The sequence below is a fragment of the Megalops cyprinoides genome, chromosome 3 (genome assembly GCF_013368585.1).
Source record: "Megalops cyprinoides isolate fMegCyp1 chromosome 3, fMegCyp1.pri, whole genome shotgun sequence".
In the NCBI taxonomy this organism is placed as follows: domain Eukaryota; kingdom Metazoa; phylum Chordata; class Actinopteri; order Elopiformes; family Megalopidae; genus Megalops; species Megalops cyprinoides.
In genome coordinates this window covers 31368485-31394283 of record NC_050585.1, presented here as the reverse complement: position 1 = coordinate 31394283, position 25799 = coordinate 31368485, and the positions used below count along the sequence as shown (strand labels likewise).

General features: G+C 46.3%; 1 protein-coding gene across 1 annotated transcript in view; it reads left to right on the top strand.

Moving 5' to 3' along the window:
- LOC118775594 (glypican-3-like) overlaps positions 1 to 25799 on the top strand; it is a 74353-nt gene that overhangs the window by 37232 nt on the left and 11322 nt on the right. The window contains exons 4-7 of the mRNA XM_036525581.1: positions 6259 to 6401; positions 9145 to 9270; positions 11897 to 12008; positions 25245 to 25437. Of these exons, the coding sequence (XP_036381474.1) occupies positions 6259 to 6401; positions 9145 to 9270; positions 11897 to 12008; positions 25245 to 25437 (574 nt within the window). The remainder of the gene's footprint in view (positions 1 to 6258; positions 6402 to 9144; positions 9271 to 11896; positions 12009 to 25244; positions 25438 to 25799) is intronic.

Below are 25799 nucleotides of genomic sequence, written 5' to 3'. Positions count from 1 at the left end.
ATCACTGTAATGAAGTGCTTTATGACATAATGGATCCATGCATGTGACTTTTAACTCTGGCTTTGTCTGTGTGAACGTGTGTGTCTGGGTGTTTAAAAGCCCTTGGAAAATAATTAATCAGTGAAGGCACTCAGCGTATAGGTTAATTAAAATGTAGTTAGTTTTAATCTGTATAGTTGGCTTATTTCAGTTCATAAACTGATAAAGGACATTAATAGTGTTCAAGGTCAGATTTCTGTTTACTCAGAGATACAGGCAGAATACTTGCCGTCTAGTCTGAATAGGAATGGGCTTACATCTCCTGTGTCACATTTTAGCTGTAATGATAACCTAATTCCACCAAACTGTAATTAGAAGTATTAAAAATTCTGCTAATTTCACACAGTGATTTCTGCATTCTCTTTTTCTGTGCAATTTAATCAGTGCTAACTCCAGGTATGTAGACAAGCCCCCTCCCAACCTAATCATTTTGGCCCCCCTTACTTTCTCACTCTCTCTTTCTCTCCCTCCCTCTCTGTCTTTCTCACTCTCTCTGCATGTTTGCTCCGTGCTGTTTATATCCACTGTAAAGTGCGCACCTGTGCTGTGGTGTGATTGTCTTTGACACAGCAGATGGTGCTGTCCCACTGTTCTGTCTGTGTTACTGGGCCTATTACTCAGGCAGGCCGCTGGGCTCCTAGGGCGCCTGAGTTTCTCATGCTTTCTGTTTCATCCAAAGCCTTAAAGCTGCGCTCCAAGGAGCGAGTCAAAATTCATTAGCGAGACCTGATGGGCCGTCAATGCCCTCTTGCCATGCATGGAAAAATTCCTAGTGTTCTGGCAGGCGTACATTGTCAGGCGCTGAAGGTTGTATACACCTATCTGTCAAAGAGATTGTGGAGCTCATATGTAAAATATTTTATTTTTCTGCTTATGCACAAAAAGTGGCTTCCAAATTCTGATTCTTACTGCTTGTACGTGGAAACCGGCGACAGTAAGATGGTTCCTTTTCAGTAGATGGGGACACAAAAGAACAAAACAAAAGCTATTTACAATGAACACTTAGGTGAAGGAAAGGAAAAATCAGAGACCATAGCAACCATAACTATTTACCTTCAGGCAATATTATATTGAAGCTGACTACATTCATCTTTTTCTTTTTCCCATGAGTACTTTGAGAGCTCTGAAAAAGATCAGTGGAAGGTATATCTGTCTGAAGACAAGGGCAGGAAGGATGACCTCCCTCTTACCTGTTCAAGTTTCAGGTTAAAAAAAAAAGGTCATACACTCCTGGACAAGGAACACATGTATCACTTTGTAATGCGTTTGGAATTAATTTTGCAAGAAGAGTAGACAGGGTAGGATTACGTGTTGCTGGAAAAGGTACATTTGGGGACATTTGTGTAGAACCAACTCAATCCCTATAATGTCGCCTTCACCATCTGAGCCAATGACTTGGCTCCCAAATCAAAATGCAGAAACTCAAGACTCATAATCTCTTTGCTAAATAAAAAATAAAAGTTTGAGCACTTTGCTCAAAAATGAGTTCAAATATTTAAAATATTCAGGGTAATAAAGTGTTTAATGCATTTAGAATTTTGGGGGGAAATATTGCTCTGACTGAGTGGCAGTGTTCAGTGGGGTCTGCTGCCTATTTTCAGACTGTTATGATGAGGACATCTTAGGACTGGACCTCTAGTACCACCCATGTCTGAGCTACAACTGAGAGTGAACTTGTCTTAATATGGTTTCCTTTCTGTAAGGTCAAATGATGCCAAACAGCTCTGGGGAGGTCAATGTGGTTTCAGCAGGAACAGTGCTGGCTTTAAAGAGCCTCAGTCCTTTTACATTAATGCTGTGGAAAACTCTTTCTTTGAACAATTTTAAACAATTTTGTATTCCTTTGTCTTGTGGATTACCCAAGGTAACAGCCTTTGTCACTATCCTTGTTGTTAATTTTTGATAAATTGAATATTCAAGTTCTAAATATATTGCGGACTACACGTGCAGCTAGGGGCCATTTTCTGTGTGTACTGTTGTCCATGTGGCCATTTAAATGCTCTGTAAGTCACTATGGATAAGAATATTTGCAAAATGACTAAATTTAAATGTAAAAGTATTGCAGGCATGCTTATATATTGTGTTGCTGTTCCTCCTCACATCCTTTCAAGAAATATAGATATCATATAATTTAAGTTAGGTTTAGCTTAGCTTTAGCTGACTTTTAGTTGCATCTGAAAATTAACAGTGACTTTACCGTAGAAGAAAAAACAATTTAATGAGTATTCCCTTCACAATGTTACAATTAAGGTCGTCATTTTGATCAATTGCTTACCTGTACTGTGAATTCACAAATAACTGTGTAAGATAATGAAGCTTTGATGCTAAGCACTAGCCACATCGCTTTTTGTTAAGGAAATGTTTGTACAATGATGTCAAATTCAGTGTTTACCACAAACAGCTATTTTTGCCTCTGTCTGTCTGATGTGGTCTGACAAGCTGCTGTGGTTGGCTGGTGGAAACACAGCTTAATCTAGTGGTGGGCAGTGGCTAGATCAGGGTACTTTATACTTTATACATTGGATGACTTCCTTTTAATTGTTTGGCTGTGTGGTATTGTTTGAGTTTTGGCAGTGCTAGTGCACGCCTGTCACAGAAATAAAGCCGATTTTACATGTTAATTTGAGAGGGTGATAGTGGTGGTGGTAATGTGGGGTGGGGGTGGGGGTAGGGGAGGGGGGGGGGACTGTCTCCCCAGTCTTCAATGACTCCCCTTCTCTCCTCCCCAGGGCTCAAATCTCTCCCACCCTGTCTGTCTCTCTCTGTCCCTGTTTCCCTCTCCCTCTCTGTCTGTCTTCCTTACTCTCTCTCACTCTTTCTCTCTCCATCTCTCTCTTTCTGTCGCACATTCTCTCACTTTGGCACAGTGACTGGTAAAAATAGGGCTCCATAAATCATGCATCTTCTCAGAGCAATACTGAACAGAGAGGGAGATTTTGGAGAAAGGGAGTGAGAACAAGGCTGGTAGAGGGAGAGGGAACCGAATGAACAAAGTTAACAAGCAAAAGATGGACAAGACAAAAGAGACAGAATGGGGAAAAAAGAGAGAAACAGAAGAAAAAATGGAGATGGAGGATCGTATTGACATACCTTTTTTCTTGTCCTTAACACATATGGGAAAGTGCTTGCTTTAAAGTGAACTGGGTGCACAGAGCATCTCACAGAGATGGCATCGAGAGAGTGCAGGGTTAATTTTCACAGCCATTAAGGCATGAGAACCTATTTGGCCTCCCTTGTATGTGGATTCCATATGTCTGCTACCTCCCTTGGCCAAGGACGACCTCTCAAAAATGGCCTTGTCGCTGATGATCAACACAGTTCACCCTGATGACCGCTCACTCTCTCCTTCTGTCTTTACCTCTGTCTCTTTCTCTTTCTGAAACGCACGTGCTGAGGTGTATGTGCATGCATGCGCACACACACACACACACACACACACAAACTTTGCTCTACAGCTCCGGCCTCTGCAGTGAAGGAAGATGCATTTACAGATTTTCTGCTCAATCTGAGCTTTGAACATCCTCTGTCGGGTGACTTGTGACAAGAGGACGCCCTGCCCGGTGTTTGTTTACCGGCTCTATTGGGAAGCGAGTGTGTCCAGCCAGCTATTTCTGGCTGGTGTCCTGACTGTTGTGTCGCTCCACACGCGACGACCCACCAAAGCAGGTCCTGGCAGACAGGCTCGTTCTGCGCTGCCAAGTCAAACCCTGCACCCCTCGAAACTCTCAAAGTCATAGAAGTCACGAACGTCCTGCATGTGTGTACGTCCGCCACACTCCACACCTCCCTTCAGTATACTGTGTGGCTCTAATGAACCAGGACCATCGCTCTTTGTCTCTAAACAGAGTTAGTCACACCCACTTTCCACTGTCAAGCTAATGGAGCTCCTCCCCCGCAGACCACGCCAACTTCGTGGACCTTCTTGGGCCAGTAGCCGCTGAACACTTCTAAAGCCCCTTAAATGGATCCATTAATCCTTCTCATAGTCAACACTGCCCCTGGGAAGCTTTCTGCATGTGAGAAGTGCTTAGTGGTGGTCAGAGTAGGAATTGGGGACAGGAATTTAGAAAGCCGCAGTTCATAATAGAATATGTTGTATGAGGTTGAGCCTGCCGTAACATGTGCATGTGCATGAGTGTGTGCGCGTGTGCGTGCGTGCGTGTGTGTGTGTGTGTGCGCATGCTTGTGTGCTTTTTGAGAGTGTGTATGCTTGGGCTGACAGAGCGAGTCTGTGTCTGGCTGTTTGCATGTGCGGCAGCAGAGAAGTTTTTATGTGTAACTTGCACATAAAGGAGATGGAGGTTTTGGACTGGGGTGGGGGCGGCGTGTGTGATCGGAGACCCAGTGCACCGTGGCATCTGTGTCTCCCGTCTGCAGTCGCGGCGCATGGCTGCACGGCCCAGATAAAGGCACAGGGATATTTCATGTCTCTTATCTGTGCGCTCTCTTGTTTGTTTTGTTTGTCCAGCCCTAGGTGGTGTTAATACCCTGCTAATGAGTGCCTTCCTTGTAGATTAGAGGAGTGGGTGGTGTGTGTGTGTGTGTGTGTGTGTGTGTGTGTGTGTGTGTGGGTGGTGGTGGGGGGTTGCTTCTCCCCTGGGCCTCTGCTCTTGTGGGGGCTATCTTTAACAAAATTAATAAATAAACAGCAATCACATTAATCACCCTTCATCATCAAGTCTCTGGGAGAGAACGGAGAGGCAATATAAAATGCATAAATCACTGGCTGGCGCAGAGTGCGTGGCAGATTTATCTGGACCAGAGTGAGAGTCTGGGACAGAGCCTCCGCGTTTAGGCCTACAGTTTGTCTCAGGGATCGGAATCCATTACTCGCTGGTGCCAGTGTGGTCTCGGTCAGGCCGCAGATTCATCTTAAAATCCTGTTGTCTTGAAATTGATAACTCTAAAGTGGTGCTTAAACTTCAAAGGCCTTTGTCGGTTTTGCAAAGAAGCGATAACCACCCCCTCTCACCCTGCCCCGTAATTAGCAAATTAATTGATTTTCTTGCGATGCTAACTCCACAGCAGTGAGAGCACCGCGTGCTGGGTTGAATGGGACTGACAGCATCTTCCCCTCATAAATGCATGTGAGCCTGTGTACACACAATATGCATATTTAAACACGATCGAGTAAATTGCAATTCTGTTTCAATTCTGTAGCGCTCGTTATTTCTTGATTGGTTTCTGATAATCCTAAAAACGCAGCATTGGGGCGGTCGCGCTGATCAAATCAAACAAACGTGTAAATCAAACAAACGCGCGTGTGTGTGTGCGTGTGCGCGCGTGTGGGTGTGTGTGTATGCATGCCTGCATGTATGTGTGTGTCTGTGTTTGTGTCTGTGTGCAAGCGTGAGTCTCTGTTGTGTGCGTGTGTGTGTGTGTCTCACCCGCTAATGAAGAGGTTCAGCTCCGATAGTATGTTACAGCAGAGTGCATCAGTATTCCAGAGGGTCGTTGGTAGGGTACTCACTCAGGTTAGAGGGAGCCAGGCACAATTAGCTGTTAACATTATGTGGAAGACTTAAACCCTGAGACAAACCCCCTGGGAAATCAAACCACCGGCAAATCATTAAACCGCAAACAAAACATTAACGGGCATTTGCATTTTTATTGCACCTGAAAAGAATGCCGTGTCTCTGCTATCTCGGAGACACAGAGAGAGGCAGTTTTTATTATTATTGTGCCGTCCTGCATAAAAAAACAATACTGTTTATCTCTACGGGGAGAAGAAAGAGCTCATTTACATTCCCTCTTTGGTTACGGACGGTCATGAGCACAAAAAGAACGACAAAAACAGCTTGAAAAGGAAAAAAAATGAAATCCTTATTATGGGTTGTGTAAATCCTCCTTCCCTCCAAAAAATGGAGCAAACAGAACCCAGGCAGCACACCACGACAGCAGGTCTAGTTATTGCTAGAGTAGTGTGGTGTGAGTTTGAGCCTCTCTGGTGAAACTTTAGCCTAGGGGTCATTGTGTACTGTTGTTTCTTTCTGTAGCTCCCTCGTAATTCGACCGGCCGAGCTAATCAAGGTTATTTTTGAATACACAATTGAAAGGGCAGGCTTGACAAGAAGGGTGGCATACTGCATTCTGGGGGCTTGGTGCCATTGTGGAGGAATGAGTGCTGTGTCTGGCTAGTGTCTGTTTAGTCATGCCATTCTTGAGTGAACACTTTCTTTTCCTTTTGATTTCCCTGTCCCCTCTGTCTCCCCCTGCCAGGTGAGCAGCACGTGTGCCTCCTCTTCTCAGCGCGTCTCTCGCTCCGCGGGGGTCCGCCTTGAACGTACTCCCCCAGCCGCCGTTCCCCGAAGGCCACAGCCTGTGACCTTTGACCTGGAAGAGACTCTGGCCGGCCGACGCAGGTACCGCGGGAAGGGCGGGACTATGGAGCGCTGAAAAGCTCATGTGCATGGAAGCTCTCAAGCAGATAAAAGCATCATGCGGTACAAATACCCCTTGGGTCACTTGTTTAGGAAACCACTCAAAAATCCAAAATGGCAACCATTATCAGGGTTGTTAAATCTGAATCATTATTCTATTTAATGGGGATCAACAGAACCTAAAAACCTGAAGTCCGGTTTTGAATCACTAAAATTTGGTGCAAGTGCAGTAATTTCAAACCACGTAGGGACCTTTTCATACAAATGTTTATCAATAGTATTAAACATGCCTCCCCTCACTAGTTATCAAACCTGTATACCTTACCTGAAGTGTACTTTGAAAATGTGGAAAACATGCAAACACCAGAACCGGTAAAAAGCTGTGCTAACTCCCACAGATTGTTGTGCGAAATGACTGTACTGATTGGACCACAGTACCATTGAACGTTCTGTTTGTTTTAACATAGCATTTACGCGCGCTTGTAAAATCATGGCTCTTGTGACTTAGCTTATTATGTTTAAAAGGGTTTTTTTTTATCCTAGACTGCACACGCAGAACGCGTGACCCAATTAAAAAGTGATAATGAAAGGCTGTGATTGCTGGTGGACTGCTGGAACGTCTGCGCAGATAGTGACAGAGGGAGGCTCATTAGCTTCTGCCGTGTCTCCAGCTGTGGGGGTGACATTGGGCTGACTTTTCCCTCTGTTCCAACTCCAAGCCCAGCGCTTCTGAATTCTCTCTGAATGAAAGAGCGAACAAATGAAAGTCGAGGGAAAAAAAAAAAAAACAACACAGAGGCCTCTCAGCATGAGGCTTTACGTCAATTAAAAGTAAAAATGAAAAACCAAGCATTTAGTTATCCTTCATGAATTGAATTAATCAAAATCCGACCCCCCTCTCATACCCTCCTGCCTCCTTTTTACCCTAGCTTTTCATTTTTTCTCTATTTCTTTCTCTGTCTCCTCTCTGCTTCATACACATTTTGTCGGAACATTCATGCTATGAGATTAAAGCAGATTTATATAGCAGCACACTGAGGGGAAAACCATTATACTGTCATGTCCAAAATTACATGCCTTTGTCATTCTGTCTGTGCCTTTGGGAAATTGAGCTATCAAAGAGGTATCAATGGCCAGTGTAGAAGAAGAAGAAGACGCCACACTGTTACTGTGTTTTTCTGCTGAGTGTTACAGTGTGCTTTTGTGGCTACTGACCAGCACATGGACCCAGGAGGTTGTATGGTCAGATATTGGGCAGGCCATTCCATCTGTGTCCTTTCGAAGTTTATTGAACTGCTCTTATAAACATCCACCTGTAAACGTACTATTGGCAGAATTGGGCTTTTTTTGTCAGACACCTAATGAACACCTAATCAACCTGAACAACATATCTCAGATGAATAGGTGGCGCTGATGATAATTTGGAAAAAGGAAGGTAGCCCCATGAAAGAAATGTGTTTTCAATGTCAAGATTAAAAGTGTATTCATCAAAGATTAAGCTCCTGTGAACAGAACACGCATATAAATATAATTTTAAGAATGTGCTCAAGATAAGATCCTCTTGTAAAAGAATTGTTGTTTATGTGTAAATTGCCTACATCAAAGCATGAAACTGGACACTTGAGTATCATTTGAAATAAAAGGACTGTGATGTCTGCATGCAAAATCCCTCCTCACTCTTAATTTCACCAACATTTGAAATAAAGCCAAGCATCCCTTATCAGCAGAGTCAATTAAACTGAAAAAAAAAACCTGAAAGCCACCAATTTGTAGGGTTCTCCTGGGTGATGCATTGCAACTATTTTGTACAAGAACACTCACCACACACCATTTGAGGTGAAAAAGGAATTATCTAGCTATTTACACTGGGAGATCATTACAACCAGATTGAAAAGGCCTGATGGGAATTTGACCAGCGCACCAGGGAACACCTTACTCTTTGTGCTAAGTGCTGTGGGATCTGTAATGACTACAGTGTGTCAGAACCTTGCTTTTAATGTCTCATCTGAAATAGACTGCCCCCTGCAACACAGTGTCCCCATCACTGTGCTGGAGCATTAGTCATATGCTTGGTGCAGAGGAAGGACTGCCCTCTTCTATCTCGTAAGCGCTAATTCCAGGAGCAGCCTGGTTTTTCTAGGAGGTCTCCCGTCCAGCTGCATAACACGCCCTGGCCTAGGTAGCTTCAACCAGCTGGCAGAAGAGTGTTACAGCATGGTGTGGCTGCTGGCAGTAGTAGTTTTGTGAAGCAACATTTACCGTGGTTTACCAATATAAATCAAATCCTGCCACGTCTAATCAACTTGTAATATGTTAAAAGCCTCTGCTAAGCAAAGAGTTCATGTAAAATCTAATTTTACTCGGAGGAGAAGAGCCTTCCCTCCCCTCCCTTTTCGTGTTGTGTCTCATGGGCCAGAATTCAATACCCTGACCCATTACAGCTCAGGTTTTCCATTGCACTGAGCTGAGTTGTTTGGGGCCTGCAGGTTGTGTGCTTACATGGAGTTCGGAATAATTGATTAATGGGTGGTCAAAGTTCTGTTTTCCTTCCACCTTGCCTCTCTCCCTCTAATTACTCCTTCCTGATTTATACCTTTTCTTGCCGCATCCTGACGGTCTCATTAACCTCTCTCTCTCTTTCTCTCTCTCTCTCTCTCTCTCTCTCTCTCTCTCTCTCTCTCCCTCTCCCTCGCTCTTGCTCTGTCTCCCTCCTTCACCCTCTCAGGGAGTTTATCTCCAGTCTGAAGGGTTTCAGCACTTTCTACAATGACCTGGGAGAGGCGCTGTGCAGCCGAGAGCCAGCCGTGCTCAACGACTCCCTCTGCTGGAATGGACAGGATGTGACAGACAGGTGAGTTTTCAGAGCTGCCAGTGCTGCACAACCACTTGCAGACTTACACTTTTGAACAGTGCTCACAGCTATAAAACTCAGCATTCCAGATGTCATTTGATTGGCATGGTTAGCTGAATGTTAGCAGCATTAGCAGTACTTTAAATATACGAGGTAGCTATGAATCTAAAGTGTTTCCGTAATTGTTGCGCATGTAAAACCTTGAGACAAGGCAAAGGCAGACAGTCCAAGGTTAAGGCGGCACAGAAGTTCTGAAGTCTGCACGGCGAGGCAGATTCAAGCGTGACATCATCTCTCGCTCTCCCTAGCCCTGACAGTTTCCGAGAATAAATCTCCAGCGTGAGGTGCGCATGAAGTTATTAATGTTGGCTGCGCCGTTGCCTTCCTCAGCTCAGTTAATTGCTGTTTCGATCGTTCTCCTCTGTCACCGCTCCCCTCTCCCGATTGCGCCGAGAAGCCAATTTGGTGTTCGCCATATTTCACTTCGGCTCCCTCCGACTTTCTCCCCCGCGCTGCCACTATCCGCCACGCCCTGCCCTTCCTCTCTCTCGACAGAACTTGGCAAAGAGAAGCGCGGCTGAGATGGGCGATGAGGTCAGAGAGGAGTCATGATTAACTGCCTCTTTGTGGGGTGGTGGGGAGGGGCGGCAGAGGAACCCTTGGGGTTAATTAGGAGCTGAGTAAGGAATGGGGACTGGAGAGAGAGGGCCACCCAACAAAAAAACTTTCAATTTCAGTCTGAAATGTGGATACACAGTATCCATTTGAGGAGACTGTATTGTGGAAGAGAGCCTCCCCCTGGTGGAAGTCCACAGAACAGCCCTACGGTAAACTGAGTTCCTTAGTTTGGATACAGGGAGGAAAATATGATTGTAATTTCAATTTAAGTTGCTTACTGAATTGGTTAAGCACTTACTTAAATGAAATCCCACAGATTAACTGACATTCAAACCAACCCATTTGCAGTTTGTTTGATCAGAAGTGTATAGCTTGTATAATCTGCTACTCTCACAAAATGAGTATTCCTGACTTGCCAGTTGATGGATTACTGTATTGTTAAGACATAAAGATAACGAGAATAAATAATGGTTACAGTGACTTGCTATGTGGTATAGTATCTATGCTTGGGCACTGTAACAGTCAGAGTGAATATTGTTAGTCGGCATTGTAACTGTAACAATATTGTTACAAAATAACACTGTTAGGGTGAGTACTGTAACAGTGAGCACAGTTCTGTTACAGAGTGAGCACTAATACAGTCAGAACACTGTTATTGTCTAAACAAGCACTAATACGGTCAGACCACTGTAACAGTCAGAACAAGCATTAATACCGTCAGAACACTGTAAGAGACAGAATACTGTCACAGTCAGAGTGAGTAGTGATACAGTGAGAACACTGCTAAAGTCAGAGCAAGCACTAATGTAGTCAGAACTCTGTCTATCTGTCTGTAGTAATACAGCCAATGTGGTCATGAATACAGCACACAAAGGCTCTGTCACTGTAAGTCACTTGGCTCCGCATTGCATCTATCACCAGGGCTTTGCATTAGTGTTGATTAAATCTAAACTGAGAATAATTAGTGATAACAGGAGCCCTGGGGCAGGGGCTGCACTGCAGTCACACTGATGCCGAAGGCTGTCGGTCATCAAAGAGAGTGACACACGCACACACAGACAGGCAGACACGATCAGGCTGGTAGTCAAGTTCACATACACACACAGCGAGGCTCTGTGTTCAACAGTCTCTAGAAGAATACTATAAATAAAGAGTTAAGCTGGGTTACATTACATTATTGTCATTTGCATTTGTTTGTGAAAACAATGGGCATATGATTAAATGATAAATCTGCACTCTTTCAAAGTAGATAGTGTCGAGCTAAGTGGCCCGATGTTAAATGAAGACAAACTGGTTTTAACATTGTTTGCTGCTGAATTCTCAGCATCCATTGGATGCCTTTGAGGTTCTGTTATTTTTAGAAGCGAAATTAAATTAAAAATGCATTTTCAGTAGTGCTGCTTTACCCCTCAGACATCTCCAGCAGGTGTTTTTAACAAAAATGACTGTGTGGTTTCCAAAGACACCAAAGCTGTACAATGGGATACTTCCTCTATTTTTACCATACATTGGTCATAGAACCTATTAATCAGTCAATCAATCAATCAAACAATCACATTCTGCTTAATACAATGACCAGAGAGAAAGAATATTCCCAGATTCCTCATCATGTAATGGTTGTTGTACCTGCCATGCACCACTAGGTGGTGGTCAAGCTACATTTGACAGCACAGCTTTGCTGTGGCATACACTAGTATAGTCATAAAAACTGCACTTGTTAATATCCACCTGGCTTGAACTGTGTGTCACAGAAAACAACAGATGAACAAAACAATTTATTTAAAGATCTGAAGAACACTAGACAAATGTTACTGTTTGCTTACGATTGTAGTTTGTCCTGTTTGTTAAAAGTGTCTTTTAATCCTCTCTCTGCTTTCCCTCTCTGTTCCTTTACTTTCTGTTCATGCTCTCTCTTGCATTTTCCCCAATGTGCCTTCTATCCCCCGCAAACAGTATTAAAAAAAAAATCCCGAAAAAATTTGTTCCCTATTCTTCCTCTCTGCTCCAGGTTCCCAGCCACAGGGTCAAAGAGAGTCCAGTCACACGGTCCTGAATCCAAACACAAGGCCCCCGAACCGGTCATCAGCCAGATTATTGACAAACTCAAACACATCAACCAGGTGGGTGTGTGTGGGGTGGGGGGAGGGGTGCCTTAATGTTCTGTACTGAGAGTCTTCATAACAGGATGAGAGGCCTAAACAGATTTATAGTGGCGTTTTGAGCGCATTCTACCATACAGGCCTACCCGTTTACACAACTGCTCAGAGACGGTGTAAACAAGCACATGAGTATTACAGATGTGTGGGAACAGATGTACATTTTTAGCCATTTTAGTTTTTTTTTTAGTCATTTTTAGTTGGAGTCTGCTCCTTACACGTGCCTCTCAGGGTGGCCAACAGCAGGACAACAGGAAACAAGCGAGACAACGGGAACTGAAAACAGCTTTGAGGGGTGATTTGGATTGCGCTGTGGGGTGTATTGACAATGACACCTAGAGGTGAATGTATTGACAGAATACATGCATCCGCAGCCAGATTTAGCTGTACTGGGGAGCTGTGGGATCAGTGTGCACCAGTGTGGGGAGCACGGTGCAGAGTGAACTCCAGTCAGGGTGAGTGTGCTGCTGTCTGTGTTCTGTCTCCTGTTAAAACTAGCTGTGGAATGAGGTTTTAGTGGCACTGGTGTAACTATGTGGCCCCAACGCAATGACCCCCTGGAGCTTTGCCAGCTTGTGGACCACACACACACACACACACACACACACACACACACACACTCACACACACTCACGCACACACAGACACACACACACAAACACAGAGAGACATACGCTGACACACACACACATAGACACAGTCACACACATGCGCACACACAGTACAGACACATTAAAAGTACACATGCAGAGTCATGGGAATACACACACGCGCACACACACACAAACACACACATACACACACACACACACACACACGCGCGCACCCAGGCTCACACGTGTCGGCCCCGTACCGCCCGGCCTGAAGCTGTGTGCCCGTGCATCTGAGCGCGACGCTGTTTATGACCGGGTGCTGTGTTCCGCTGAGACAGTTGTGGTGGGATCCGCTCGGCGGGGATGACTGGGCCCTTTGTGTGGGCCGGCTGCACGAGCTCACCCTGCAGCCGCGCGCTGGCAGACACTCGTGGGCCAGCCCCGAGCAGCAGGCACATTCATTTGTTTATGGACACCGTGTGCGTGTGTCTGCATGCGTGTGTGCATGTGTCTGTTTATGGAAAGGGATTATTTCTTTGCAATAAAAGCTCAGTATTTCTGCTCAAAAGCAGATATACCTCTTCAGTGACCTGAGCTCCATGCCCTCTCATTTTATGTCCAGAGGATGTGAGACGGGGGGGAAGCTGTATCCAATTAGCCGGAATAGATCCTAAAATAGACAAGAAAACGATGTCAAACAGGGAGAGAAAGGCAACAAGTGGTACAAACAAGCCTGAGGAGATCTGCAACCACCGTCAACAACAAGGGACAGACCTGGGGTCAGTCGCAGCCCTGTCTGTGCAACTGCCGATCCAGCAGCCTGGATTACACTGTCTGAGCCCAGTGCCAGGCCCAGGTTTTCTCAATGTGCAAAGCATGTGTCTGCTATTATGTGGGTGTTCACGGGTCATTTTAAAGGCTGTCTTTTTTGACAACAGGCAGTGATGCCATCTTCGAAAAGGACTATGTCAGAGCATGATCCATGTGAGTCCTGGAGCATGTGAGGGGATCATTTCTGGGCTCTGTTATGAGTCCATGCTGTTGTGCCTGTGTTATTACAGTACCTCTACCATCAGTAGATGGAGTTGAGGTTATGTGCCCATGGGCCTAACTGTCTGTAGTAAAGGGAAAGCATAAGTGGCAAAGTTATCCAATACATGAAATGCTTAGCTATGAAACAATGAAGAAATGACTCTCTGTAAATTGTACATGAGGTGGCAGAGGCATGCGATGCCAAATGACACTCTCGTGATCGGCTATGCAGACAGCCATGTCTACGATGACTTGCATTAGCAAAGTAGGACCGCATGTCTCAACATTTCTTATTCCATGGACCTACTTACTATGGTCTTAATTCTTTGCGGACCACCCAAGTGGACATCTAAAAAAAGGAGGAAGGAAAAAAGTCGTGCTCATTCCTTGCAAAAGTAGTGTCTCTTCGTCAGTAACTCCATTCTCCCTGGTTCTGTCTTTGTTTGGCCAATTCTGTGTTTCAGTCATGATTCTGTGACAGTGCCTCCCTGGTTCTGCGTCTCTCTCTCTCTCTCTCTCTCTCTCTCTCTCTCTCCCCCTCTCTCTCTCTCTCTCTCTCTGGTTCTGTCACCCTGCCTTCCTGGGTCCAATGTTTTGATTTACATATATCCATTAATGTGATATAGGTCTAGTACTGCAAATGGTAACGCTTTTCCAAGATGCATATCACTACCAGTTTACAGTGAATCAGAAGCTGAAGGATTTGTATCTTCAAAATATGACTTCAACACTGCGGCCAAACCCCCCAATGCTTTGTAAACAAATTCTAAATATCGAAACACGTTTAGTATTCCAGGTTAGAATAACACTGCCACATGCATTTTTACTGCACTGACCACTTAATGGCACAAAGAAATGAAGGGACTGAAATCTCTGTGGTGTCTGCTTCATAGATGCAGTCTGTCAAGCTGGTCTTTGATGGTGAAGGGTGACACATGAAGGGTTGTGGTGCTTGTGGTGTTCTCACATTGGCTCACTCAGTTGTGGATATGCCTTCCCACATTGGAGCCATAGACTTTTCCTTCAGCATCAGAAGTTGCAAGATGCTTAAACTTTTTTGACGGTTTCATACCATCCTAACTTGTGCCGTAATGGATTACACTGAAAGTTTTGGTCGGGTGTTTGCCCTCAGAAGGAATGAAGCCATGTGTGCTGTGTGAGGAGGAAGTCCGTCACACTTTTTGAACTATAATATTGGTCAAGAGATTGTGCTTTGGAAAGGGATAGCTACAACCTAGCTAGTTGGTTAGCACTACGCTAACACCACTGCTCTGGTAACTGTTTGTCTCCCATACATATCGCATGAAGTCAAACTAAGCAGCATTTGCAGGTTTGTATTGCCATGATAACCAGTTAAATACAGATTCAAGTCACTCTTGTGTACCATTAGTGTACCATCATTCACAGACCCCAACCGAGGCCTGTTACTACAGTTTCAGATGCCCTGTGTAGACCTCCCTCCATCTGTCCCCGCTTCTCCCACTCTTTCTCTTTGTCTCTCTCTCTCTCTCTCTCTCTCACCCTCTCAGTCTTTCCCCACTGAGTTGGTCATAGAATGGATAAGTGCTGCTTTTTCCCAGCTTCGCAACCTATCAGTTTACCCACCTTGGTGTTGTACAAACCTGCCTTTGACCGCGACCTGGGCAGGGGTAACAGTATAGCCCCCTGAGAGAAGGCCAGTATGAGGTGCCCAGGGTCACGAGGGCACTAGGCGGGGCGGGACACTGAGGAGGAGTCAAGAACGAGCCACCTTAATCCTGGACCTCCTGCGAAAGCTCCTGCCTAGAAGACTGCAGTTCACCTCTAATTTCCATTTAGATTAACCGCAGCTGACTCTATGTACGCTGAAGAAACTCCTCTCCCCTGAGTAATCTTGGACTGAGATTTGTTCAGTCCTGCTCAGTGCTGGCAAGATTGCCTGTAAAATCCGGGTCGGCTCAGTTTCAGATCCGAACAACCTTCAGCTCCATCCAGTGCGGAGCATGAAACAGAAAAAAAGTCAAAACCAACATTCCCTCTGGTCTTTAAACAAGACATTCTCACGCTGAACATTGCTGATGTCATGGGTAACCACAGCCACGTTTACAATGAGCTGTTTTCTATAAATGAGTTGAAAAAAAGGACTTTTATTTGTGCCATTTGATTTATGTGAACATGGAGCACTCCACTCATCGACAAAGAATCTCTACTGTATATTGTAGTGAGCTTGTGTGTGTGTGTGTGTGTGTGTGTGTGTGTGTGTATGTGTGTGTATGTGTGTGTGAGTGCTACTTGGTCATATCTGTGTACATTTGGGAGTGCAGTTATCTCAGGTTACCAGTGTGGAGATCAGGGAATAAATAGACTCTGATATTAAATGCCAGACCACTGCAATCATTTATGTATCCATTTATTTGTATAAATATGTGTTTATACAAATATTTATGCTTTAAAAACAGTGTGCAGAAAACATAATACGGCTTCATCCTCCCACCTCTTCTGCTGACACGGGGGACCTGGGGTGGCCACCCTGACAGGTAATTAATACCTGGTGATGCCCTCTGAGCAGGTGGAATGCAGACAGGCCTATGAGAAGGAATGAGATGTGTAAGGAGTTGCCCAGGAGCGGGATACTTGTTCCCCTATTCATGAATACCAGGGGAATGAGTAAGAGCGTGAGCGTGCTACACTTTCCTCTGTCTCAAATCCCTCAGTTGAAAAAAGGGAATTTGTATCCTGACTGCAGCCAAAAAGAGCATCCATTTAATTTCCAGGAGTATAAGGTTACTGATCTCAAGGGAGGGTGGGGAAGGGGGGGGGGGGGGGGGGGGGGGTGAGGCAGTGTGCTCTTCTGATTGGGCTTTTCCTTTTGGGATTGCCCTCTGGTTGGTCAGTTTTATGTGCCGTTTGAAAGCGGTCAGGGTGAACTGGCCCTTCGTGTCACTCTTTCTCTTGTTTGTTTGTTGGAAATGGTCAGGTAGACATGGCAACGTAACCTTGCTGTGCCTGCAGAGGCAGGGGGCCGAGTCAGTTGCTATACCCGTCTTTCCTTTCCCATCACTGTACAATTCCCGCGTGCCCCTCCCTGTCCTTCTTTCCCTCTTTGCAGTCTCTCTATCCCTCTTTCCCTCCTCTCTCTTCCTCTGCCCCTCCCTCCCTCCCTCTTTCTCTGCCTCCCCTCACCCCTCCCTCCCTGGCTATGCCTGCTTGTGACTGACAGAGTCCAGCCTCGGCGCCGGGCCTCCCCTCCCTTCCCCTCCTCCCCCCTCCCCAGCTTTCCCACCAGCTTCCCACCCTAATTAAAGCCAGGGGCTGGGAAAATCCTGCAGGTAGGACAGGAATTTAGGGTGGAAAATGAACCAGATCCCCAATGTCACACATTCCACTGCACAGTCGCACTTCCGCACGGTGCCGCTCCAAACACCATGTCAGTGTGTACAACTATACATTAGTGTTACAGATTAGTGTGGACATTACATTACATTACATTCATTTAGCAGACGCAGCTTATCCAGAGCACCTTCCAGCACAACAGAACAATAAGTATATCCATTCAAGTTGATTGAGCACATTTACGCATCAGCACTGCAGTGTGAATATGTACATATATACATATTTGTTACAACTGCAGTCCAAATATGTGCATATGTATCATTACAAATGTTTTGCATAGGTTGCATTTCCTTACTGTGGCATAAAAAAACGGGTTTGGTCAAAAGTGAACGGGCTGAGTGGATTCACAGTCAGGCCATAGCTCTATAATCAGCCAGCCTATCCTGTGGACAGGGAATTACGTTTCAAGATTTCATCTATGCACAGTTTAACTGTTCATTTATCTTACAAGAACCATTCCAGCATTTCTGTTTCTTCAGGACCTGGTGTTGTGTGTGTTGGATCAGAGGTTGAACGTGTGGCATAGTTGCTTATTTGCAGCGTGCTCCGCTCAGCAGGGTAAGCGAGGTGATCACTTCACCAGGGTCCAGTCAGTGACGTGATCACATCGGCAGGGACACGTCAGCAATATTAACACTTTGGCCCAGACAAAGAGCTGCTCCTGCCTCGGTCTGGTCCAGCTGGCTGAGTCACCTGGAGCACAGAGAGAGAGACAGGCTCACCTGAAAGCTTATTCATTACGGGCAGTCAGACAGACAGTATGAGATCAGCGCACAGCACCGGGTGTCTGCGCTGTGCAGTTTCAGCTCTGGCCCTTTGTCTGTGGTCTGCTGTTAATCACCTGACTGGCTCCACTGCTTTAGCATTGCTGTTCTTCCTAATTCACAGGAAACAAAGGTGAAAGCCAATGCCACTGTTGTTCAGACTGCGGCTGAGACTTATTCACATGAACACTCTAAACTCGCACCTCGGTACTACTGGAGCTTGCTTCCCATCGGCTTCCTCAGCTGCTTTTATCTGAGTTTCCAAAAAAATATAACCCCTGCAAACACCTCTTCCTCTTGACTTTTGGTTTGAGTGTGTGAGAGAATGTATTATGCCCTTGTTCTTTTTTTTTCTTCTGATGGGGGCCAGTCATGAGGGCTCCTCAAATGAAGTCTGGCACCTCGTATAAAAGCCGCACCATGGCCTTCAGTAAATGGGATGGGGGGCTAGAGCCAGGACCGAATGCTTTTGATCCCGGGGCTGGGGGGAGAGGGAACATCTGGGGTGGGCTTTCTCCCATGAACAGCACCTCATCTTGCTCCTGCTCTTTCTCTCTCTCTCCCCTGGTCTCCTCTCCCTCTCTCACTTGCCAGGGCTCTCTCTGAGCTTGGGAGAGGGAGGTGCGGCAGGCATGCTAGGAAGAATCTCAATGAATTTCCCCAAAGCCTTTCTTCCCTCCTCCCTCCAACGGGCCCTGGGACTCTGCCTCCCTCTCTGCCTCCTTCTCTCCCTCCTCCCCTCATGCTGGTCAGGAGGTCAGACGGAGCATGTGAGAGCCCTCTTCCTCCCAATTAGTGCCACTGCTAATGATTCGCTCCCCGCTGTCGCGCAGCGCAGAGACCAGAGCAGCCCGGTGCCCCCCCCCCTCCCACCGACCCCCCTCCCCAGCCCCAATACACACCTCCGCCTGCCTCACGGGATGCAATTATCACACAGCCAGCTTATAAAAACCCTGCAGCCTGGTCAGGGGAAACTGGCGCATATCCAGCACACACTCAACACAACTACAGTACAGAACGCCTCATACCCAACACAGCTACAGTACAGAACACCTCACACCCAACACAGCATAGTGTACAACATCTCAACACCAATTATAGCACAGCGCAGCAGAGAACAATCAAACCCAATGCCACACATCTCACATGGCACTAAACCATATGAGCGCAGAACACCTCACACCCATCACAGCACAGAACACCTATGAATTATCTAAATCATCAATACAAGGATGATGATGAATGGTGAATGTGGGAGATTTAGCAAGGTGCCCTGAATTTACACAACCTGATACTGGTAAAGAGGGGAGCAAAAGTCTCAAAAGTCGCAAAAGTGCTGCATTGTATGTGAGCTTTATTTCTCAGGAGGTTAATAATACCAGAATTTACTCCATTCCTTTTCAATATGGTTTTGGCCAGGGTTGGTATTTCTAAGGCCAGTGTGTCCCTTAGAGAGAGTGTGGGGTTGGGGGTGTTGGGGGGGGGGTGCTGGGGTTTGCAAGCGTTCTCAGTCAGTCATGCAGGAGAGTAACAGGAGCCCCACAGAGGGTCAGAGGTCACATTTCCTGTTTCCTGTCTCCGCTGGGTCATCATCTTCCTGCGAGGGTCGCATGACCTTTTCTTCCCTCTTTTCTTTTCTTCTGCGTGCTTCTCAGGGCTGAGGGAGCCTCACATGCCCGCCTCTGCCAGAGTTAGTGCTCCTTTTCTCCTGCGTCTTGCCTGTGGGACAGACCACACTGTAAACACAGGTCTTTTCAAAGCATGCTGGGTAAAAAAATGTTTTGATTGTCTGACCGGAAGCAGCTCTATCCCTTTTTTACATTCTTTCTATAAATGTACCCTTTTTGATTTTCCAAAAATATAGGGAGCAAAGATCTAACATAGCATCCATCAAATGTGTTTGTGTTATTTAGAATATGAGTGTGTGAATGCAGTGTGTGTCAGTGTATCTAATGTGCTATGCAGTGTGAATTTGTAATGCATCATGCTGTATTGTGTGACTGTGTTGTTGTTGTAGTACACAGTGCTGTATATATTTTGCTGTTCTGTGTGAGTGTCTGCTCTGCTGTGCTGTGTGCGTGTTAGTTTGACACACTGTGCAATTTGCTGTGCTCAGGGCGCGCTCCCAGTAGGTGTGATCATGAGACCACAGTGACGGTCTGATGATGCTGGAAGACCGCACCACATGACTCTGGGAACCTCGGGATAACGTGTCAACCAGAATAGCAGCAAACAAGCAGGACTTGTCTCCTCCCGTAATCTGATTTGGGAACCATTGGTTGGACTGGGAACGGGGGAATTTTTAGCCGTAAACAATCACAGGCTTTCACATCAGGAAACAATGATATTTACATTAAGGCATGTAATTGCTTTTAGATCTGAGCCGCTTTTTTTCCCCAGGTAGATATTAACATAAACCTGCAGACTTATTTGCAATAGAATTTAAGCCTTTCCTTTGGAAAAAGTGTTTTCAGTGCTTGCCTGATTTTGGTGAGAACAAAAGCAGTTGAATATCTGCCAGTTTCAGGGAAAGAGTCAATCACAAAGTAGCCCCATTCCAACAACAAAAGAGTTAACGTTTATTGCGCCGGGGAGACCGCTCATTTCTGTGAAATTTGAAAGAGCACACACCCAGTCTTATGTGTGCGCTGGAGAGCCCCTGCCTCGTATTTATGGCTCCATCTCGACAGGAATTAGGAGGTAGGAAATGAGTGACACCCCCCCAGAGAGGGAGAGACTGAAGACCATAGGTAGGCCCCCCTCTCTCACTTCATATTCAATAAAAGTTGAGCAACGCTGAGCGGGGCTTTGGGGCAGGTCCGCGGCCCAGCCGCCACTCTGCCTGCTGGGGAGGTTTCCATGAGTCACTTAGTGAAAATGCAGCTTGTTTTAAAACAGCTCTTCCTCAGGTATGTGTGGTAATAACAGCAAGCCATCGCACAGCTGCTCCTGCAGGGTGTGTGTGTGTGTGTGTGAGTGTGTGTGTGTGTGTGTATGTGTGTGTTTGTGTGTATGCTTGTACACATTTATGTAGAAGCTAGAAGATGTTCCCCAACTTCAACAGATGAAGTAGATGTACAGTAGGTAAACAGTACATGAAATGGACAGAGACTTTTATTTCTTTTTGTCGCAATATAAGGAGTGCATAGGAATTAAATCCTGTTGTATGTCTGCAGTGATTTTACTGAATTTTTTTTAGATTTGCTGTGTTTTCTCTCTCTTTCCCCCTCACACTCTCTCTCACACCCTCCCTGTCTCCCTGTCTCTTCCTCTCTCCATCTCTCCCACCCTTATTCTTACCCTGAGGGTGGACCATCGACCCTGTGCAGGCCGAATAAGCCTGGGAGCACCAGTGTTATATAAGCCCAGACATGGCCCTTGTGTCTGGGGGAAAGAGTCTCTGCTTCTGGTGGGGCGGTGCTGTGGGAATAAAAACAAAGCTCCCTCTCTGTCCCGCTTGCACTCTGTCACCCCGCAGACAGAGGGCACCCTCAGGCTCTGAGAGGGGCCATGCATTCACACAACACCATGAGGTTGCCCTCTGCTCCCCCCCACGGCTACAGTGCTGCACTGTGCTCTGGAATGAATGTCAGACCACAGCAAGTCTGCGCAATCATTTCTAGGTTTCCCCCCAGGGTTTTCCCATGCCCTCACACACACAGCACTTTACAATGTCATTGGCCTCCATGGTTTATCTTGTGGCTTTCTGCACGCCCGTTCAAATTGTCTGCCTCCTCAGTGTGATATTATTGTCATCCTGTGGTTTTGGGTGACGGACAGGACAATTGTGGCGGCTATCCAGCATAGTCATTGGGGCTCTGAACCACTGATCCCAATGCCAGGTGGAATGTTACTGTTGTGTTTGTGAGTGAGGTGTTCATTACATCACATTACATTACATTACATTAATTTAGCAGACACTCTTATCCAGAGTGACTTCCAGCACAATTAAACGTGAGTGTATCCATTCAAGCTGAACGAGCAACAGTGTCAGATCAGGCTAACAAAACTCCCAGAGCAGGTATAATAAGTTCTGAAATGGCATCTTCCCCTGGATGAAAGCAGATGTAAAGACAAAAAAAAGACCATAATGACATTTTCCTAAACATCAGTGAGGAATGTTCTTCCCTGTACTGTAACATAGAGCACTGTGGCTCCACTGTGCCCTGCTGCTGGTTCATGCTGGTGCCACGCAGTGCAGTTGTCTCAGCCCTGAGAGAAGCTGACCCTGGTGTGGGAGGATGTGCAAGAGAAGACGGTTCTGCCGCATGTGTTTAGACTGGTCTGCGGAGGGGGCGGAACACGCGTCTGCTATTCTCGGCTCTGGCCTCCCCTACCCACCTGGGCCCTGTGTTCTGTATAAGAGGATGAGACAAAAGCTTTGCGTTATGGCGGATCACCGCATCATGATGGTGATATACCCAACTTTCTAGGACGCTGTCCGGCGTGGTCTGGTAAGCGTCCAGTCTAAAGCTTCCTCGCGGTCGCCGTGCGCTCTCACAGAGGATCGGTTCTCCCCGCATGTTTTCACAGGAGCTCAAGAGAGCCATTTTTAATTTGTGCCCCTCGTTTCTGCAAACAAGTTATTTTTGTTTGTTTCCTTTATGCTTCCTTTTCCTCTCCTCCTCCTCCTCCCCCCCTGTTTTACAAGCTGAGATTCCCGGACTGCATAGCTGAGGTTTCTCTCTCTTGTGGTGTGCCTCGCCTGTGCCCTTGCGCTCTGTGTTATTTCGCAGTGCCTCCGACGCGGGGACACTTTCAACACAAACATCTCTGCGGTCGGGGAGCGACAGTGGAAGTGGCAGGGGGAGAGGGAGCAGCGGGTTTGCTGTGCGCTACCAGGGGGCGGGGGGGTTGGTGGGGGGTTCCGTCGGACGCTGCCTCCTGCCCTTCTAGCCCACAGAGGCCACTCAGAGCAGAGGCAGAACATATGAGTGGCAGATTTAATTCTTTTTTTTTTTTACTGTGGTCTCCTTTTTTTAGACCTTGTTTTGCGAATACCTTTCGCCACATCGCTGTACGCCCTGATGGCCGTGATCGCTGTCGAGGTTTGCTTGGCCTGCTGGGCCGGGCCCTCGTCCCAGCATCTCGCCGCACATATTGCAGCACCGCTGGAGAGTCGCCGAGTCTCCTGGCACATACACGTCAACATTATTCCTCTTTAATGAAACCTTACCGAATTAAACCAAATCCTTTAACAGTCCATAAACCTGGGGAAGGAGAGACACTTTTTTCTTTGAGTGTGGAGAGGTTCTTTTTTTTGAATGAACAAATGTGTTGCCTTTGTGTGCCCCGGCAGGTGGCACTGGTTAAAGCACACATACACATGCACTGGATGGACTTCGTGCAGCACTCTGAAATGGCTCAAGCAGTTCAGTTGGGTGGGGAAAATGGACCCTCTTTACATGGTCTACGTTCAGCAACTCCACCTGAGCACAGCTGTGTTCCTCAGAGTGGAAGAGAAACATGCACGTCCAGATCTGCCCCAGGTGTGATGCAAATGGGGAACTCTGAGGGAAATAATATTACCAGTGCACTGAAGGTGCTCCCAAAGGTTGGCGGATGTTTATCGTGTGTAACAACAAACAGACAATGTTTCAACTATTCTGGTTTGCGTCAAGAGACCTCACAGCTGTATTCCTCCCACTTTCACTTCTAAATCATCACTTTTTAACTTTGAATGCTGTTGAAAGGGGACTGGTTAACTATGAATCTTATCAAAAATAGTGTGATTCCCAACTTCAGTGGGTGGTCAGATGAAATACATAATTATCCCTAATTGAAGAAGTTCTACTCTCCATTCCTCTGTTTTTCAAGGAATTTTGAATTTGGACAGTTTTTTTAGGAATGTTTGTAAGCAGAAAAAAATACCATCCTTCTAAAACTAAATGCATATTGGCTGTTGCCCGAGCCAAAAAGCCCCCTTTCAAAGCACTCATGATTGTGCTATGGAAGAGAGAGAAATCTGCATTTCACAAGAGAAAAAAATGTTGGGATGTTTTTCCATGGTCACATAAATAAACATAGCTATGAGCAGAATTTGAGGAGACTTCTATAATACGCAAGTATGTGTTGAATATTCAGATGGCAACAGAGCATTGTTAAGTTGAAAACTTGTAATCCTACAGAAACTCCACATTGTGTAGCCTGTGCACATTGGGAAGTGGAGTCCACAGCTATGTTCATCTTGTGAGAAAGATCATCAGATCTGTTTCTCTCGGTTTTGGTCCAGTCTGAATGTGAGCGGTGAGCCAATTCCAGATTCAAAGAATTTTTATGGATATGGTTTTCTCCTCAGTGCAGCTGTCCAACGCGGGGCCCATCTGAACCCAATTTTCTTGATTAGACAAACAACCAAACAACAACAGCAGAAAACACATGCACAGAGGAAGGAAATGAAGGAAAGAAAGGGGGAAGGAGGGGGGAGGAGGGATGAAAGGGAGAGAAAGATGATTAAAGTAGTAAAAGAGGAGAGGGAGGGCCCTTGACAGACATGGTACAGAAGCTTGCCATGACCCTCTGCTGTTTCTGTCTTTTCCGATGCAAACGTTTATAAAACATTTAAGAGGGGAGGAGGCGTGGTGGCTGTTGTTTTTCCAGCATGCAGTCCCCCCCCCCCCCCCCCCCCCCCCAATCACGCTGGCAGAGGGACAGGGGGAAATTTTGGAGTGATTAATTAAAGCCGCGATCATGTAAACATTGCAAACATACACATTCCCATCTGTGATTGCTCAAAGATATTATTGTAATTACTCATCCGTTCAGCTGATGCTTTAAACCAGCAGGGCATATAAACCGTGGGACTCGTTTGTCCCCTTTTTGGTCAGGGTGGTTTGGAAGCTGCAGCTATGGTAAGTATGGACTTGATGTGAGTGATGATGGTTGCACCAGTGTAATTCTTATTGCAGGCAAACAATGTTTCCTCTGCTCCTGACCATTTACCCTTGTGCAGTCTTTGCCCTGTTGAACGCTCCATTCCAAAGGGTCTGCATGCCTTACCTAACTGGTGAAGCGTGGCTGTGTTAGTCTTGCATTCCCGGGAATTGCGATGTGATTGGTGTTGTTTGTTTCTTGTAAGCTAGTTTAACCACACCGCTCAACAGACAACTGCCCAGGGACGTCGTGAGTGCCAACGACAACACAAGTACACAACCATGGCCTGGAGCGGTCCGTTTTCCAACAGGAAATTATACATGTTCGCTGCGTAGCAGGAGAGCTTTCAGCTTGGAACTTTGTTCGACTCTGTAAACACACTGTGTTTGCAGAAATAAAACTGCGGGCTGAATAAACAGAGCCAGTGTATCTGTTGTTGCCATTCAAATGCGCCGTTGTCCTTGACGGAGCCAGATGCCTCAGGGCGTGAAGTGCTGTATGTTCCTGTAACGTTCCTCTCTCTCTCTCTCTCTCTCTCTCTCTCTCTCTCTCTCTCTCCGCCTCAGCTGTTGCGCTTGGTGACGGTGCCCGAGAGGCGGTGGCGTGCGCGGCCAGGAGGGCGCGCCGTGGAGCAGGGCGGAGGCGGAGGCGAGGAGGGAGAGGACATGGAGAGCGGGGACTGCGATGACGAGGACGAGTGCGGAGGAGCCTCGGGCCTGGGGCCTCCGCCTCGTCACAGACGCCTTCGTATATTTGCAGGTCAGAAGCCTGTTCCGCTGCGTCAAACCTGTGTTGGGCTTACAGGAAGTAAAGTTCTAATGTGTGTCATCAGGTTCCATACTGCAATTGCAACTTGTAGGGCAGATATGGTAGCTTCAGACAGGGCCTGTTGGGTTTTAATCCATTACAGCTCTTATTTGTCCAGTTGTGTTTCATATTTGAGCTGGAATACAGATCAGATCCAGTGACTGGATCAACTGCATTGACTGGATATTCCATGTTTAAAATGGTTACTGAATGGTAACTATGAACCATGGATGGCCTCGACCCTCAAAGCTTAGAGACGTCCGCCCGCTGTAATGACTAGCAGTGTCTCTGTGAGTTCATTTTCTCTCTCTTGC